The following is a 17,232-nucleotide window of genomic DNA, read 5'->3' as shown; positions in this document are numbered from 1 at the left end:
GGGAAAACAGCATGAAAGGCAATAACTGGGGTGGGTTGGGGGGTGATCTATCATCTCCAGTCCTGAGACACAGGAAAACCACCATTCCTACTTTGCAGTCATTCTGAATACTACCTCATGAATGAATTTCGTGGCTCCCTTAATCACTTTGTCAGTATATAAGAAAATGTCACTTGCATGTAATTTTTAAGAGACAAGTCAATAGACATCTATATAAGGAGTTAAAATGTTTCAAATTCTGTACATACACATGCACGCAAACCAATTAATATATATATATATAACTTCTCTTCTTTTCAGAGTCCATCTTTATATGAGCTTAGAATACTGCATTTCTGAGTCTCATACCAATTCTTGGACTCAAAAATCTAAAGATATGAATCAGACATGAGTCATTCATTAAACAGCAAGTGGCCATAAAGCAGAATCAGTGCCATTTATAAAGAAAACCGAGAAATGCCTTGATTTATGAGCTTCCAAGACCCTATTGAGAAGCTGAGGAAAATTACCAGGGAAGAGGTTAAAATTCAACTATGCTTTATATCCCCCTTAAATCATGTAAAGTACAATCTTGTTCCTGACAACTGAACCCTGCATGATGAGCAACCAAACAAAATAGTTCCCAAGTTTTCCTATAAAGTTCAACATGGTATCCTCAGAAATACTGTTATTAATATCCTTCTTTTAAAATCATGAATTTCAGAAGAATGTATTTACTTACTGTGTGTGTGTGTGTGTGTGTGTGTGTGTGTGTGTGTGTGTGTGTGTGTATGTGTATGTGTGTACATGTGAGTAGAAGCCAGAGAACAACTTGCAGGAGTTGGCTCTCTTCTACCTCGTGAGGCGCAGGATTTGAATTTAGTTTGTCAGGATTCACTAAGTACCTTTACCTACTTATCCAGCTAGAGGACCTGAAATCATAGATTTTTTTAAAAAGTGATTATCCTTTGACTTACAAAATCAAATAAAGCAGTCCACAACCATTGCACCATTGTGTTCATTGGCCTTACCATTTGCTACTTCAATGTGGTAGTATTTTCTCCTTTAAAGTCTCACCTTGCTTTATCAAGTATTAAAATATTAAGTTTAATGAAGTTAATATAATTTATTTTTTAAGAAAAATGCCTAAGGCAACATTAGGCTGTGTTAATTAGGTATTGGCCCATAAAATATTAACAAAAGATTCAGCAGTTTAAAACAATTAGCATTTGTTAATGTAGAGACTGGGAATAGGGTCCTAGAGGCAGCTTAAGTGGATGATGTTAGCTTATGGTCTTCTACAAGGTTACAGTCAAACTGTTGTGAGTTGGGAAAGGCCTTCACCTCCATGCTTACTGTGATGGTTTGAATGAGAATGGCTCCCATAAGCTCATATGCTTGAATACCTGGTTCCTGGTTAGTGGAACTGTTTGGGAAGGAGTATGAAGTATGACCTTGCTGGAGAAAGCATGTCACTGGGAGTGGCTTTAACATTTCAAAAGACTTGCTCCATTTCTATTAGCTCTCCCTGCCTTCTGCTTGCCCTAGAGATGTGAGCTCTCTGCTGTTACTCCACTGTTACACCTGCCTGCCTGCCGCCACGTTCCCCATTGTGCTGGTGATAGACTCTTCCCCCCTTGACGAGTAAGCACCAATCAGTTCCTTCCGTAAGTTGCCTAGGTCATGATGTTTTATGATGACAATGAAAACTTAACGAATACCCTTATTCTCATGGTAGTTGTTAGTAAGAGGTCTACTAAACAGAGAGCCTTGGCTCCTGATTCCATGTTGGCTGCTGGAGATTCTTGGTTCCTTTTCATCTGAGTGTCTCCAGAGGACAGTAAAGAAAAAGGCATCTGGTTTTCCCAAAGTAGTTTTCCAAAAAGTTTAGGAGCTAGATCGACAAAATCAGAACTCATAATGCCCAAGGAATGACTCAATCTCTAAAGCTGTACACGTTCCCTTCAACTTTACTTCAGTCATTAACAATACGCCATATAAGTTCAGCACACCCAAAGGGAATGAAATTAAACCACATGTCTTGAAAGTAAGAATATGAAAGGATACAACATAGGTGGTAGTTGTTAGAAAAATGAGGGTTAGATGCATTTGGAATTAGGAAGATTTATTTGCATTTGAATCTTGACTATATTGCATGTCACCTGTGGATACCTTATCAAATTAGTTTCTCACTGTTAGTTTTCTTGATTGTTTAACCAAATAAATCATGGGATATTGGTTGTGATTAAGCAATTTCATATGAAAAGTGAGCTTGGAATCCACAAGAAGCACCACTTTAGTGCAGACTACATAGCAGTGATTGTTTAGGCTAATGATTTAGATGTATGCTAAATCAAGAAGACATACTCCTTTGCCTTGTAACTGCTTACAAGAGCATTTACGAAAGCAAATCTGAAATTCAGACATAGAAAGGCTAATGTAAACATTTTTTCCTTCTAGAAATTGGAGTACTTCCTAGACACATGATGAAAGAGAGTATCTTACTCAAAAAATGAAATACACTCAAGGCTTAAACCTAAAATTTTATACTTTTTTATTTTATTTGTGTGTGTGTGTGTGTGTGTGTGTGTGTGTGTGTGTGTGTGTGTAAGAGAGAGAGAGAGAGAGAGAGAGAGAGAGAGAGAGAGAGAGAGAGAGAGAATGAATATGAGTGTGGGCAGGTATGTGTCAGTCAGAGAACAGCTTTTGGGAGTCTGTACTTTGTTTCTACATTGTTTGAGGCAGGGTCTCTCATTTCTGCCTCTTCTTGATACATTGCATACTCCAGGCTAACTGGTTTGTGAGCTTTGGAGTAGTTTTCCTGTCTCTGTTCCCTATCTCATTGCAGGAGTGATAGGATTACAGATGTATGTGAGCACATTCACTTCTAAAAAATAAGTATTTTATTATTTTACGGTATGTGTGTGGGTATTGTGCCCACATGTCTGTGTAATACATGGACCAAAAGAGGATAGAACAGGGTTCAGATTGCCAGGAACTGGAGTTACAGACAGTTGTGAGCTGCCATGTGATGCTGGGAAATTGAACCTGGGTCCTCTGGAAAAGCAGCTAGTGCTCTTAACTGCTGAACTATCTCTCCAGCCACCATATCCAGCTTTTTATGTATGTTCTTCGCTGTCAGTCTTGTGTGCATAAAGCCTTTACCCTATTAGCCATCTCCCACCACCACCCCCTTTTTTTTAAGGAGAAAGTTTGTCTCTGCAACTTACATGATCTAAGGGTTGTGTATAGAAAGGATCAATGCACAGTCTTTTGTTGACTAGAGGCATACAGGGCAGTCAGGCTGGATCTGTTCTCTGTACATTACATGGTCCCTAAGGAGGCCTAATGGGGTACAGTTTGTACAAATCTACATTTGTAGATTGTGCTCATAATTATATATACAAAGGATCAAAGGTCATGGTTGAAAACAATGCCAAATTAATATAGCCATGTAAGTAAAAATAACAACCTCATATATGTTTTCTGAAAGACAATGGCTTTTCTCCTTTAAAAACATTTAACATTTTATATATTGAAATGCATAAAGGATTGCCTCTTAATCAATCTCTACTTTTACCCCTTCAGATGGAAAAAAATGTTCATTTTACATGATTTTCTGTGTGTATCTTTGAAATTAGATATCTTTCCGAGCCAATAATTTGTGTTTTGCTTAGATTTTATGTTATTAGATACTAACTCTAGACTTCCAGCAACTTGTAATCAAGACAAAAATAAACAAAAAACCTTAAAGCTCATTCTTGTCTCAATTTGGAATTAGAGGTTAGAAGAATTTCGGTGTTGGTTAGCCTCGATATGCATGTTGTTTATCTTCCCAGAGTCAAAGCTCAAGCAATTTACAAGAACTCATATTTTTGAACTTCATGCCCCAAGTTCCAACCCAACAGAGAGTAGTTTTTAGCTGGAGCACTGCAAATATAAAGATCACTCAAAGATTTCCTTGAATATTCTACATCCTTCATGTAACTTCTCAAAAAGGAAATAGCCAATAACTATAGAAAAATTGAAAAACTATAAAATAACAAAATTCTTTAAATTATAATGCAACGTCAATATCCTCCCCCTGGAGACATTTGCTTTCATATCTGTTACTACTCTGTATCAAAACACTACTAGTGAATGGAGTATGGTTGAATTTCTAAAGAGCTTTGCTGTTAATTTATGTGCCCATCAACATATTTAAAAAAACAAGTTTTACAAGCATAAGCTTAAAAATAATTTGTAAATTCAAGGCTAATTCTTAATTCAGTGTCCTGTTGCAGTTTGATAGCAGATAATTTTAAAACACTGTCTCTCTAGAACAAAGCCACCAAGGTTAGTGGTTCAGCATATGGAGAAGAGTGGAAATAACTAAATATATTATTAAGAGTAGAATAAAATAAAGATGTGTAAGCTTTAGCTGTTACTTACTGTGAGTCACTGGACAAGAAACTTAACTGACTTTCATTTTTCTCATCTGTCAGAGATAAGAATCTCACAGTTAGCAGGAATAAAGCATGGGAAACTAGGTGATGACTGAAACTTGTCTGATAGTATTATATTAAATTTGCTTTTTAAATTGACCACAAATTAATGAATAAGATAATACCAATGATGAATAGTGGCAAGAAAATAAAACAGGATCAAATTAAATATTGACCTAGTAAGGAGAAGTTATTCCAGTGAGGTTCTGGGAAGCATTTTCCCAAGGAGGAGACAGTTGGTTTGAATGAGAAGAGAACTAGCCTTGTGAAGATCTATGCACACTTTGTTACTTTGCTAAAATCCTTCCTCCCTCATAACTTGTGTTTTAGTAAACCAAAGTTGGTTTGAAAAGTACATAATCGTTCTACCCACAAAGTATTGACAAATATATATTTAAAATAGTGGACCTTTTAGTTGGTGATGAATACAAAAGTATTCATAGCTTATGAAATGACAGGATATAATGACTAATATTAATTATATTAATTTAATGATTAATGATTGCTCGAGCTTACTAATCACTTCCTGAGACTCAAAATACTATTCTCTTTACTTTGGACTTAAAATTTCCCATAGCCAAAAGCTGTTTAAGTTATGCATCTGGAAAATAGGCAGTCTTATATAGGGCCAGAGTCTTTATCTTTGACTAGACTATTTCACAGTTGTGAGGAGTTAGAATTTAATGTTAAAAAAATGAGTCTGAAAATGACTTTTATCCACACAAATGCAAATCAGTCATGTCCAGTGGAAAGGGCAGACCTGTTTTAGCAAATTCATTTCAGTATTCCTTTACTATACACAGGGTTTATTTTTCTCCTTGGAAATGTTTATTTCTTCATGTTCACTTGCTAATTAATATATGTGTTATATTATGTGTCCCTTTTCCAATTGTAGGAATGTTATGGATTTAGTTTTTTAGACAACTACTCTTTGATAAAGAATTTGAAATTGCCCTTATAATGGGAAATTGTGTACCTACTTGTTTATGTAGGAATATTTCTTCAGCGTCAAAAATTAAAATTGTTGTTTCTGTGTGTGGACTCCCCAGGTCCTGTCCTTCACACTGTATCACCATAAGCATTCTTTACCCAGGAATGTCCTTACCATAATCAACTTTCAATCATCCCTTATCTTTGCAAAGCACCCCTTGCTTAGGGAGGATCTTTCATTATAGGCAGATAGACATCTCCCAATGATGAAAGATCTGCCAAGGATCTTTCATCATTGGGAGATAGACGTGCATCAAGAATAACTTTTAGTATGGTTTTTAAAATTCAAGTTTCACAAGTCACCAATAAGGATACGGGTAAATGACCCTGTATTTTTGCAATATAGCAACAGCTTAGGCAGTGACCGGGATGTCATAAGAAGCTAATCTTTAATGAGCAGTGCTTTTTAAAGGAGAGAGATTTTAAAAGTTCAGAACAAATGAGCACTTCAGGAACTCATTAAAGCCCTAATTTAGTTGTCTTGGATAAGAAGGAAGAATTTAAAAAAATACACATTAATTAGTTTCAAGTGGGCATTTTGCAGTGAAGATTTGAAGTCTTCAATCTTCAATCGTCTCAACAGGGTCTTGCAGGAAGTCATCTCCCTCTGGTGAGTTCAATATTTGCCAGGCACTTCTTCCGCTCATTTAAATTATAGAAGCCTTGTGAAGTAAGGATCATGGCCATCATTTTTGCAGAGAAATCTGAGGGATTTTTAACCTTCTCAGATTCATAAAGAAAATTAATAAAAAATAGGCAGAGCTGGATCTACACCAAGTGAAGAAGCCAGACCTCTTTGATTTCAAAGTCTACTTCATGCCTTGTGTAGAATACCAAACTACCTTTAGGATTTCACAATAGCTGACACCCCTCACTGGCATCTGCCAAACTGAAATTTATGGCAAATCTGCGTGTGTTCCCAATGGAAAGAACTGTTGGTCAAGTATATCAGGTGTCTCAGTTCACATTCTATCCACTTGGATAGTTAACCCAACTAACTGTTACTCTCCCGTATGAATGGCATAGATAAACATGTTTGTTGTAGCCAGAATGTATCCCCTAAGGGTTTATGTGTTGAAATTTAATCCCTGTGAGGTACTGAAAGTGTAGAAAGTTGATCCAAGTATGATGTTTACAGATGAGGCCTTTGGGAAGTGATTAGAAATAGATAAGATCATCAGGGTGGAACTCCTATGACCAAATAGTCATGGCTTTGCGAGAGGAGAGGAAAAGACCAGGCAAGACACATATTCATGCTCCCTGCCTCTTGCTATGTAACACCCTGAACTGCCTACAAACGGTTAGCTGTATGACAATCTTCATATATGGCCTGTCACCCATAGACATCCAGAACTGATAGCTAAAATAAACCTATTTTCTACATTATTGGCCCAGCAAGTAGTATTATGTTATTAACAATAGAAAGCACACTAATGAAAAGAGATTCCGTTTTCATATTTTATGTTTATAGGAGTTAACAAAATATAACAGAAAGAGTCTAGCATAAAGATAGAATTGGGTTGTAAATCTGTGATTCTCTCATTGTAAGGACTCTTATTTCCATCTTTAAATAAAATGAGGATGCTTTACTTAGAAGATTTAGTAGGGGTCTCCTGGCATTTAGGAGGTGTATGTATAGAATTGTTCCTGGTCTCACAAAAATTCAGCAGCCCTGAATTAAAAACATATAACTCTTTTAAATTCTTATTATAAATATATTTACAAATGCTCTCTACATTACCTGGCATAGAGACAGAACTTAGAGTGATTGGTTCATGACCTAAGGTCTAGAAGCTCCGGGACAGGGAAATGGAAGGGTAGGTGGGCTCCTCAGAATAACTCTTCCTTTGTAAGGCATGCTTAATAGAGTGTTCTTAAAGAGAAATCTTATTATTGGCATGATTAACAGGCCTCTTAGAATAGTACTAAAGAAGAAATGTTGAAATTGAGTTTATATAACACTTGAGAAACAGAAGTGTGCAGAAATACCATGCAGCAGCTACCCACCCTTCCAACAAGCTCTGGACTCAATGTGGCCTCCCCAGTGCCCAACCCAAGTGAGGAGCTCATATACACAGCATCTGTAGGTACTGGAAGAGCTTCTATTACATCAAAAATCCACAGGTAAGCCCTTCCTGATCATCTGTTACCAATAACCCTAGGGAGCTTTGGGCATACTTTCTGGTCCTCAGTTCCCAACTTCCTGCCATAAAACATCTTAAATCCTTTGTATCTAAGGAAAGAAATTACTACATTGTAAGAACTGCCTCAAGAGCTGCTTTGCTTATTGGGGCCTCCTTTCAAATGCTTTGGCCCAAATAAACACCCCTTCTTTAAAAAAAAAACTATATACTTTATAGTTCTATGAGAGTACTTTTAATTGAACTTAGCTATTAGTTGTTCATAATCTCATATACATTAGTAATCTTACATTTCTATCTTGAATGTTGGGTCCTAATTCAAGAGTAATGCACTATACTATTTTTATATTCCTGATGTGTATCACATTTGTAAGGAGACATTAATGACTCAGTAAATACATGCTCTGTCTTTGATTTTACACAGGGATACCAAAAAAAAAAAAATACCACTGGCTTGGCCAAACTTGTATCCTGGGACAGGGACTTATTTATTCAACATCTTTCCCAAAGTATTTTTAAAATAACTTTTTAGATGATATAATTCTCATAGAGATGCTCAATTTTGTGCAACCAAACTTAAAACCTCCTGGCTGTGATGGGGGTCTATGAAGACCCAGCCTAACTGTGCCTAAATGAGGGCTGGAGAGATGTCACATCAATGAAGAGTACTTGAACTCTTCTGAGGACCCAACAACCATGTGAAGGCCACAAGTGGATGTAACTCCAACTCAGAGGTGATTCCCTCTTTGGGTCTCTGTGGGTATCAGTCACCCATGAGATGTACAGACTTATATGCAGGCAAGACACCCATCTACATAAAATAATTTTTTTTAATAAAGAAGAAATCATATCATGTCTCCATATGGTTTGAACTTGTGGATGTTTCAAAGCTGTGGTCAGGATTCATTCTGGGACGCTTGTCATCAGGTGCCATTATTGAACTAAGGAATTCAAACAAAATTGCACTCCATACCTAGATCCAGTTATCATTATTATCTGCATCTCTTTGGCCCCAGGCTCTCCTCAAGTCTCTTGTTAACCCTTTGCCCAATATGTCTTCATACTACTAAGGCAAAGCCATCAATAGACTATTTAGTGAGTATGTATGAAAACTAAGATATCACCTGGGCAACATCTATAAGAAAGATGATACTACACTGCTAATATGTCATTCCTCTTCATTCTCTGGCTTCTTGTTTTAATCTTTTTTATTTGATCAATCTAAGCATGGTGTATTTTCTTCACCTATTATTGCCTTGCTCAGGGATTCTGGTATTTTTCTCTGTCCTTTTGGGAAGAAGATATTGAACAGTCTTTATTTGCCGGCATCTTTTCACAATGTATCGTTCATATTTCCTTTACCAGGTGTTTTCTTCACTTAGTTTTGCCAAATGGAAATTTTCTAGGCTAAAAATCACCTGATATGAAGGAGTCCCAAATGGGAACTGACAGGATGAATTGGGATTCCTAGTCATCATGTTACCCAAGAACAAAGTCAACTTTCTGACAAACAGAAAGCAAAACTGAAGTTTAAATTTCTCATCAGCCATCATCCAAGTGCAGATGGGCTTACAGCATCTGGTATCAGACCAGCTGGAGGCAAGGGAGGTACCTGCTCATGACTCTGCTCTGCAATGGTTGCAATCTACTTTCCCTTGCAATGTTAACACTAGCAGGAAAAGTGGACATGATTCTTAATAAGCACATTTTTGAAGCAAAATAATAAGAATTTTTCTTCGGACCAATGAATTATCGTAAGCCTCCTGTACACTAGAGGAATTAAGAGAAATGTCTCTTCTAAGATTTTTGAATGCAAAGCTATTTAAAATGTTTTATTTTCTAAACTAGTGAAGAAACAATCAAACAGTTATTATATCAAGTTTGTATGTATAGCACTGTAAGTTGTTCCATGCTGGAAGGTTCATAAAGATACAACTTCACTTTGCAAAATTTTTGTATGTTCCAATGAAGAACGAACGGGTTGTTGTTATTGTTTCAGGGAATTTCCTACCACCTCTGCTGGGTTCCTCACACATGATCTTCTTGCTAGGATGCCCTTTTAACTTAGATCCAACCATACAGATATAGGCTGGCTTATGTTTCAACACATTTATAACCTGATAATTATAGTTCACTGGTATCAGGATCATATTAATCTAGAGAAATGATTATCATGCACCACAAACAACCCCCATAGACACGCTTGTGGACAATCCTGAGCAGATAGAAGTAGAATTCAAAATTTGTTAAGAAGCCCCAGACATCAAACCAATCACAGCAGGTAGGTATTCACAAGACATAGTTGCTACAGACCTCATAGATGTGGAAATACAAGGTAGTCATTATTATTTTCTTAGAAGAGAAAAATAAGTTCCAGAGGAAATAATCAGTGTATAAGTGGCAAAGTTCCAGTCAATGAGCCCTAAAGGGCTTGCTATTTTTTTCTTAAAAATTTTTTTATTCATTTTACATGCTAACCACAGATGCCCCTCTCATCCTTCCTCCTGTCCCCCTCCCCAGTCTCCCCTCTGATCCACTCCTCATCCCCTCCTCCAAAAGGGTAAGGCTTCCCATGGGGAGTCAGCAAAGCCTGGTACATTCAGTTGAGTCAGAACCAAGTCCCTCCCCAATGCACCAAGGGTGAGCAAGGTGTCCCACCATAGGTAATGGGATTCAGAAAGCCAGCTCATGCACCAGGGATAGATCCTGACCCCACTGCCAGGGGTCCCTCAAACAGACCCAGCTACACAACTGTCTCCCGTATGCAGAGGGCCTAGGCCTGTCCCATGCAGGTTCCACAGTCGTTGGTCTAATGTGGTACATATACACAAGGGTTTGCTTTTTTAACCACACCCTTTCCACGTGTAAGCCAGCTTTTCCATCTCTCATTATGGTAGCTTAGACCTTATAAATCATGAGTAGCAGAGCATTATTCTATTTCCCAGCTAGACAGACTGCAGGATATGGGGACCTAATTTCATACAGGTGCTGGACTATACCTTCTAATGGGAACTGAGCACTTAGAGTTGCCTGTGACATTAGCAAGCCATTTACCTCCCGAGCAAAAAGCAGCTTGTTGATTTAGTCATGTTCTCTACTCACATCTCAAACCCTAGTTGCCAAAGGAAGCATTTCTGCCCAATGTACTTTCACCTCATTTGAGGCCAGATGGCACACTCTCTGGGACTTGGGTAGAACAAGCCTTCAATAAATGTTTGATTGCCACTAGTGACTCATGCTCATGAAAGCAGACACAATAAGGTCCGTGAAAGAAATACATCGAAGTCAGAACCTGTCTGCAACATGTAGCGGCAACTTGCTTATCTTCAGAAAATTCTAGTCCTGTGATTTTCTTGGTAGGCATTCTTTGATGGGGAGGAAAAAGTTAAGGAGCTATCTACATAGCATGTAAAATTATATTTCCACTATTACACTTTGCATGGATTTATAGCAAGTTCAGGCTTGAAAAAAACACATGAAGCTATTACATCAACTATAGAAACATAGTAATCCAAAAAGAGTATCTTATCTTCCTTACAGGTTTGAAATTAGTCAATGGTGTAATGAGATGGCTAAAAAAACATCAATATTAAGCTGTCTTTATAAATAAAGAATGCATAGAGCCAAGAATTCCTATCTGTGTTTTAGGCAATATGTATTAGTTAGGGGCAGAAAGAATAGGGAACTTGAGGCATATTCCTCATGGCAGAGAAAGGTAAGGTGCCGTGGTGAGTAAGAAAGACTACTAGAACAGAGAAGAAGAATTTAGGAACAAAAAAACATGGGGCTCAAATACAGAAAGATTTCTATAAAATAGCAAGAAAGATTAGATTCAGTTGAAGAGTAAGTAAGTAGGTTGCTTTTTTAATAAGTTGATTTAGTACAAGGCTGAATTTTCTCCAGAGAATGGTATAGAATAAACTGACCAGTGAGAAAGCAAGGTTTCAGTTTCTTGTCTATTTCTTTCCAGGACAGACTAGTTATTGACTAGACAAGACATTGAAGTGGAGATTCACAAACTGCATAAAGTCACCTTTTAAGTAGTCGTCAAACTAAGCAGATATATCACTTCTTACATGTAGCTGTTCCAGATTGGGGAAAAACAAACCTCACTTTCTAAACAGGACATTCCTCCCTGCTTATACAACTCGCTGAGGGGTTGATTTCAGCCTTATCAAACTCCAGTTCTCGCCAACTCAAGATTTACATGCTCATGTTATTCAGACCATTACTATGTTAGGGTAGGTCTCCCCTCACGCTGGGGATTGATCCAAGGGCCTTATGCATGCTAGGTGGTCTTTCTGTGCTACATCCAGTCTTCTTTTGTAAAGAAAAAAGTGTAGGTTTGTGTAGCCACACACCAAGAAGCAGACCTATTTCCATTATTGACATTTAAAAACTCAGTCTTCAAGAGCAACTATGTATTGCTTCTTGGTCTTTTGGCTCAGACTGAGTGTAAAGCAAAAGCCTCCAAAATCATGGCATCTGCTAGTGGAAAGAGCAGAGACGCTTAATCCTCAGGTTAGTAGCTTTTTACAAATAGAGCCTATGCCTTTTTCTAAGCTAAACAATCTGCTGCCCCACATTCCTCCTGTATCTCTCAGATTTATCTGTACATTAACAATGCTCACCAGCAGATAGCCAAAAAGGCTGGCCAAGTTGGATCAACTTCAAGATTTGTTTCCACAAGGGGGTGTTTCATGCACTTGGCAGAAGCAGGCTGCAACTGTAGCTTCATTTATTACATTGTGCTATAAACATTATGTCCTGAGCTAACAAGACACTCCACATGACAGTCCCATAGGTTACCAAGCACCATAAACATCTGTTAGCACAGGCGCCAGCGATAGCATAGTCAAGGCCTGTTGTGTCCATTTGAAAGTGGTTTATGGGGTGTAGTCGACTGTTTAAAAACTAATAATCAAAAACACAGGCACAAACCCTGACTGAAGCAAATATTTACTAGGCAAAGTTGGGCTCACTTTGAGAAAATATGCGGTAATGTCGTCACTTTGCCACTGCATTACAGGCTTTCATTTCACACCTTTGCTCATTAGGCATCGACTTTCCGTGGTGTTCAGGAGACCCAAACTACAATTTCACTGTGATCTATTTGCTCCCAAAAGAAACAGAAGTGTCATTGAGTGTTGATTTACCAATTTCCTCTAGACTAACGTGAAGCCAAAAGTTTATAAGGGTGATGGAAGGCCACGAAGGCTGGACCGGGCTTTTTAAGCTACAAATAATATTTGCCGGGGGTCTCTTTGCTGACACGCACCCTTCTAGTGCATCCAGAGGTCTTTCTGGAGAGAAAAAATCAGAGACTGGAGGCCTCTTAGCATCTAATCCCAGAACACAGAGCTTTCCTTTTCTCAAGAGGAAAGATAGCTTCCAACTACAACATATACCTACATGCATATATATGTATATGTATGTGCCTACAGCATATATATACAGCACACACGCACATACATATCCAGTACTCTATTTTCTGTTATGTTATTTTATTTCTATGTAACATTTTAATCTGTGGAAATATTTCAGTAGCTGTCATCTCAAGAATAAAGGGACACCATGAGTGGTCCATGTCGGAAGGAGCGTGGAGCAACAGTTGCTACGATACATCCGATTTCTGTAGGAAGAGCTAAACACGGCCTCAGACACAGCCCGTGGAGTTGAAGGGTAAGCACTCCTGAGACCACTTATCCCCTGGACACAAACAGCAGCAGCACCCTGAGAGGCACAGAGACCCACAACAAATCTGCCCTCATCTCTCAAGTTCTGTAACCACGTGTGCATATATCTCCTATACGCTCAAATGCTCTCCCACTCAGCTTTCCTGAGAGCTCCAGAAACCACCATTTCCAGACTACGGTTTCTTTCTCCTTCTCCACGCCCTGGCTCAGGAGGCCAACACACCTCCCAGGGCGCTCCCACACACATGCCCATACGCACAGCACCCACACACGGCACACTCCTTCAGCACACACACGCACATACACTAGAGCCAGACCACGGAGCCCTGCAGCCAGTACTGCAGACACACTCCCCAGAGCTATATATAAAGTCCTTGCCCAGAAATAGTTTCCCCCCATGCACCCACAGGTGGCTAGCCCTGTCCTGAACCCACAACATGTAGCCAGCGCCGCCCCCCTCCCCTTTTCAGACACGCACCTACCCCACTCACCCGCTCAGTGCTCAAGATTCTCTCTGCAGTTCTATCAGAACTTTGAGCCTGGTTGATTTCATAACCACGACTGTGTCCAGAGCTGGGACAGTTGGACTTGCCACAATTTCCACCCCAGTTCATGGAGACTGGTGGCGGTTACTCTCCTGACCCCAGCTCCTCTGCTGGCGGCGTGCAACTGAAGCCTGCACAGACGTGCAAAGGCGGAACGCTGCAGGGGTCACGCGTTCACAGTCCACCCTCAGAAGTCTCCAGGGTCTCTCCACCCGTGGACGACGAGGACTCGCTTCAGACAGCAGCAGCAGCAGCCTGGACAATTCCTGCCCCAGCTTGGCACGCTGACGATGGCAAACAAATACGTTCGGGAAACTTGGAAGACTCACAAAACTGTCTTAGGAGGAAGCCTCTCCTTGCACCTCACACCTCACACCCTGGTGGGAGCAGGAGCCAGGCTGGGACGGTTCGCCTGCCGCCCCCAATTCCTTGTCGACCCCATGAACTTTCAGCTTCACACAGCGCCAACACACACACACACACACACACACACACACACACACACACACACACACACACAGACACACACACACTTCCAGGACATGGACATGGATCGGGTTACACCAACCCATCAGCAAAAACAACTTTTGAGAAGGGTAGAATACAGCCCACCTCAAACTCATGCAAAAAAAAAAAAAATTATCTAGGCAAATACATAAAAGTAATCCCCATTTTCATCAACAGTTGGCATGCCCAGGTCTACTCCCAGGTCTCCTGGCACAAAGTGGGGGAAATAAGAGCTGGACTCCCCGGGAGTCCCCCTCCAGTACCTCGGAGCTTCGCCTCGGGAGACAGAGCGCGGGTTCGCGTCCTCGCCGGGGGCCGCTGGCGCCGAGGCCTCAGGCCCGCGTGGCCCCAGCCCGGGGTCCCCGCGGTCGCCGGGGCTCAGCAGCAGCCGTCGCCGCCACCACCGCCGCTGTAGCAGCCGCCTCTGCCGGTGCCGCCGCTCCCTAGACCGCCTCCTCTTCCCATGGCTGCGCCCTGCTTGGCAGCTCGTGGGCTGTCAGGCTCGGGGAGGAGGAAGGGGGCGGGGTGAAACGGGAAGGGAGGCGGGGAGGGGAGAGCGAAGGAGGGGAGGGGTGGGAAAAGGCGGCCGGCCTTCTGTTCAGCGAGGGGCCGTGGCTGCGGGGTTCCAGGCTGCCCGAGCGATGGGGCGGCGGGAGTGGAGGGCGGCCGGCTCCGGACCCGCTGCGGGGAAGCCGAGAGCCGCCCCCGCTACTCATTCCCCGGGGCTGGGATGAAGAAGCCTTTCTGGCGCTGAGTTTGGACTTGGTGCGCGTCACTCTCAACTGGGCGGCGGGGCTCCTCCTAGAGGAAAATATTGGTAGTTGCGGGAGACTTCCCAGCTCTCCACCCACCGGGTTCCCCGACAGAAGGCAGGATCTAGAAGTCCCCAAGTGCGGGCTGTGTGTTCAGAGGACACTCACAGAGAAGTGCACCTCCTGCAGGTGCCGGAAGAAGACACCTTGGGAAGTGTCATGAGTCCACCATGCCGTTACTCAGGGTTACCCAGTTGGCCCTGATTTTCAAACTCCTGGTCACTGGGACACAGTAATAAGGAGCTTCCCTGTCGGAGAGGTTAAAAAGTGGAGAAAAAGTAGGTAACTTACAGAGAATGCATGCATGTTTGCAGAGAGCTAACTAGATTACAGAGCACAGGCCTGCAGGGACAGCAAGCAGGACGAGGGTCCAGTCTGAGGTTTGTCCTCTTTTGTGACCTAGGGATAGAATTTTAACTACCTACTGCTGGGTACAGTTCATCTCTCAGACACAGGCTCTTGCTACCCCGTTCCAGTTTGTTGGAAAAATTAACCAGGCAGGAGTTGTCAAAGCACTTCCCAAAGTCAGGGTGGTACATCAGTGTTTTCGTGAAGCACCAAAAGGTCAGTTTCCGCTCACTTCTCTAGGCAGAAGGGTACAAAGGTACAAAAGTCCAGCTCGGGGCTGTCGAACTGTCTCCTATCTGCAGGAGCAACTGGTCATGCGATCTTTCTGCTGTTTACTTTGTACTGACAGCTCATTGTCACACCACTTATCTAGAACCTTCTTACAGTTTCAGTTTACAAAGGGACCCCCCTATCCCCCTTTCCCCATTGCGTTGAGAGCCAGAGTCACAGTTATAGGACTAAACACTGCAAGAGAATAAAATACCCATTTCATCTCAAGGGTGGGGTGAAAACCTAGGAACACAGGACCAAAGGAATCATACAATTGGAAACTTTTTCCTTAGCGTCCTTCTCAGGAGCCTCGGCTGTGTCTCGGCTACCTTATTGGCTCGAGAATACAGAAAGGGGGAAAGATTCTGGAAATGGTACGTTTCATCCCTGTCCCACTCAGGGACAGGTTTTGGGATGCTTAGTGGCCTTGAACCGGTCCTGTTTCCCAGGCAGGCTTTCTCTGAGACTCCCACAATCCTTTGGTTACCAGGCTTTGATGGAACAGCAGTGGCGCTCACTGACTCTGGACCTTTTAAAGTGGGAGTTACCCACCTAGTGAAATCTGAGAAAGGAGACCATGAAGGCAGGCAAAACTCCTCCTGGGTGGTCTGTGCCTGCCAAGCTGACTGAAAGGCCAGTACTGACAGGAATGGAGACCAGGCGGGCCTCACAAGCTGACTTCACTGTCTGAGGTGACCTTTCACGAATGCACTTTGGATTCTGGCAACACCAGTCTATCTCCTTACAACCTGCCTGTACTCTCTCCTCTTTCGGCTTCCCCTCTCTCCAAAGTGCTCTCTCCTTTTTCGGCTTCCCCTCTCTCCAAGCCCAGAGCAAATCATCATCTAGTCTAGGAGACGTCACATGGTCTCATGGAAGATTTCCTAAGTTCTGATCTCCAAGGTGATTTCAGGGTCACGCTTAAACAAGGAAGGATTGTCCTCATGTTGCTCTGGCTTCAGCTGCAGCCTCCCATTCTGTGAGACACATATATATAGCACCTGAATCCCTAGCATCCGAGTCCCTAGCAAACAGTAGTAGCAAATGGAGCTTCGTAAGTTGGTGGTACACAACCAGCACTTCAGAGACAAAGGCAGGTGGATTTCTGGGGCTCACTGGCAATCAGTATAACCTAATTAGAGACTCTTACCTGTTTGAGAGACACTGTCTCAGAGTTACTGAGTAGATGGAGAAAGGACACCTGAGGTTGACCTCTGACCTCCGCAAACATGAGCATACACGTGCACATGCACCCCACCATGACCATGCGCACACATCTACATTAAATAAATAAATAAAAATTAAGAGGAATAAAAACAAGCCTACTTCCTGTTAATTGCTTCTTGTCACGTATTGTATGAAAAAAAGTAACCAATGCAAGACAAAATTTGTCATTTATATGAAGAGCATCTCCTATGTTTGAACTCCAGAAATAAATGTCCCTGGTTCTCATGAATGAC

General features: G+C 41.5%; 1 protein-coding gene across 3 annotated transcripts in view; it reads right to left on the bottom strand.

Annotated features, from left to right (window-relative positions):
* Window positions 1–15,020, bottom strand: part of Ghr (growth hormone receptor) — a 249,801-nt gene extending 234,781 nt beyond the window's left edge. The window contains exon 1 of one of the 3 annotated variants that reach the window (XM_042261499.2): window positions 14,606–15,020. Coding sequence is in view for 1 of the 3 variants with exons in the window: in XM_076551847.1 (XP_076407962.1) it covers window positions 13,168–13,393 (226 nt within the window). In the remaining 2 variants the exon portion in view is untranslated. Of the gene's footprint in view, window positions 1–13,167; window positions 13,618–13,781; window positions 13,953–14,605 lie in introns of those variants that run through there. The other 2 variants (XM_042261502.2, XM_076551847.1) reach the window with 2 other exon arrangements.
* Window positions 15,021–17,232: the final 2,212 nt, after the last annotated feature.

This window comes from Peromyscus maniculatus, chromosome 15 (genome assembly GCF_049852395.1).
Source record: "Peromyscus maniculatus bairdii isolate BWxNUB_F1_BW_parent chromosome 15, HU_Pman_BW_mat_3.1, whole genome shotgun sequence".
NCBI lineage: Eukaryota > Metazoa > Chordata > Mammalia > Rodentia > Cricetidae > Peromyscus > Peromyscus maniculatus.
Note: the sequence above shows the minus strand (reverse complement) of the source record. Positions and strands in the feature narration are given on the sequence as shown.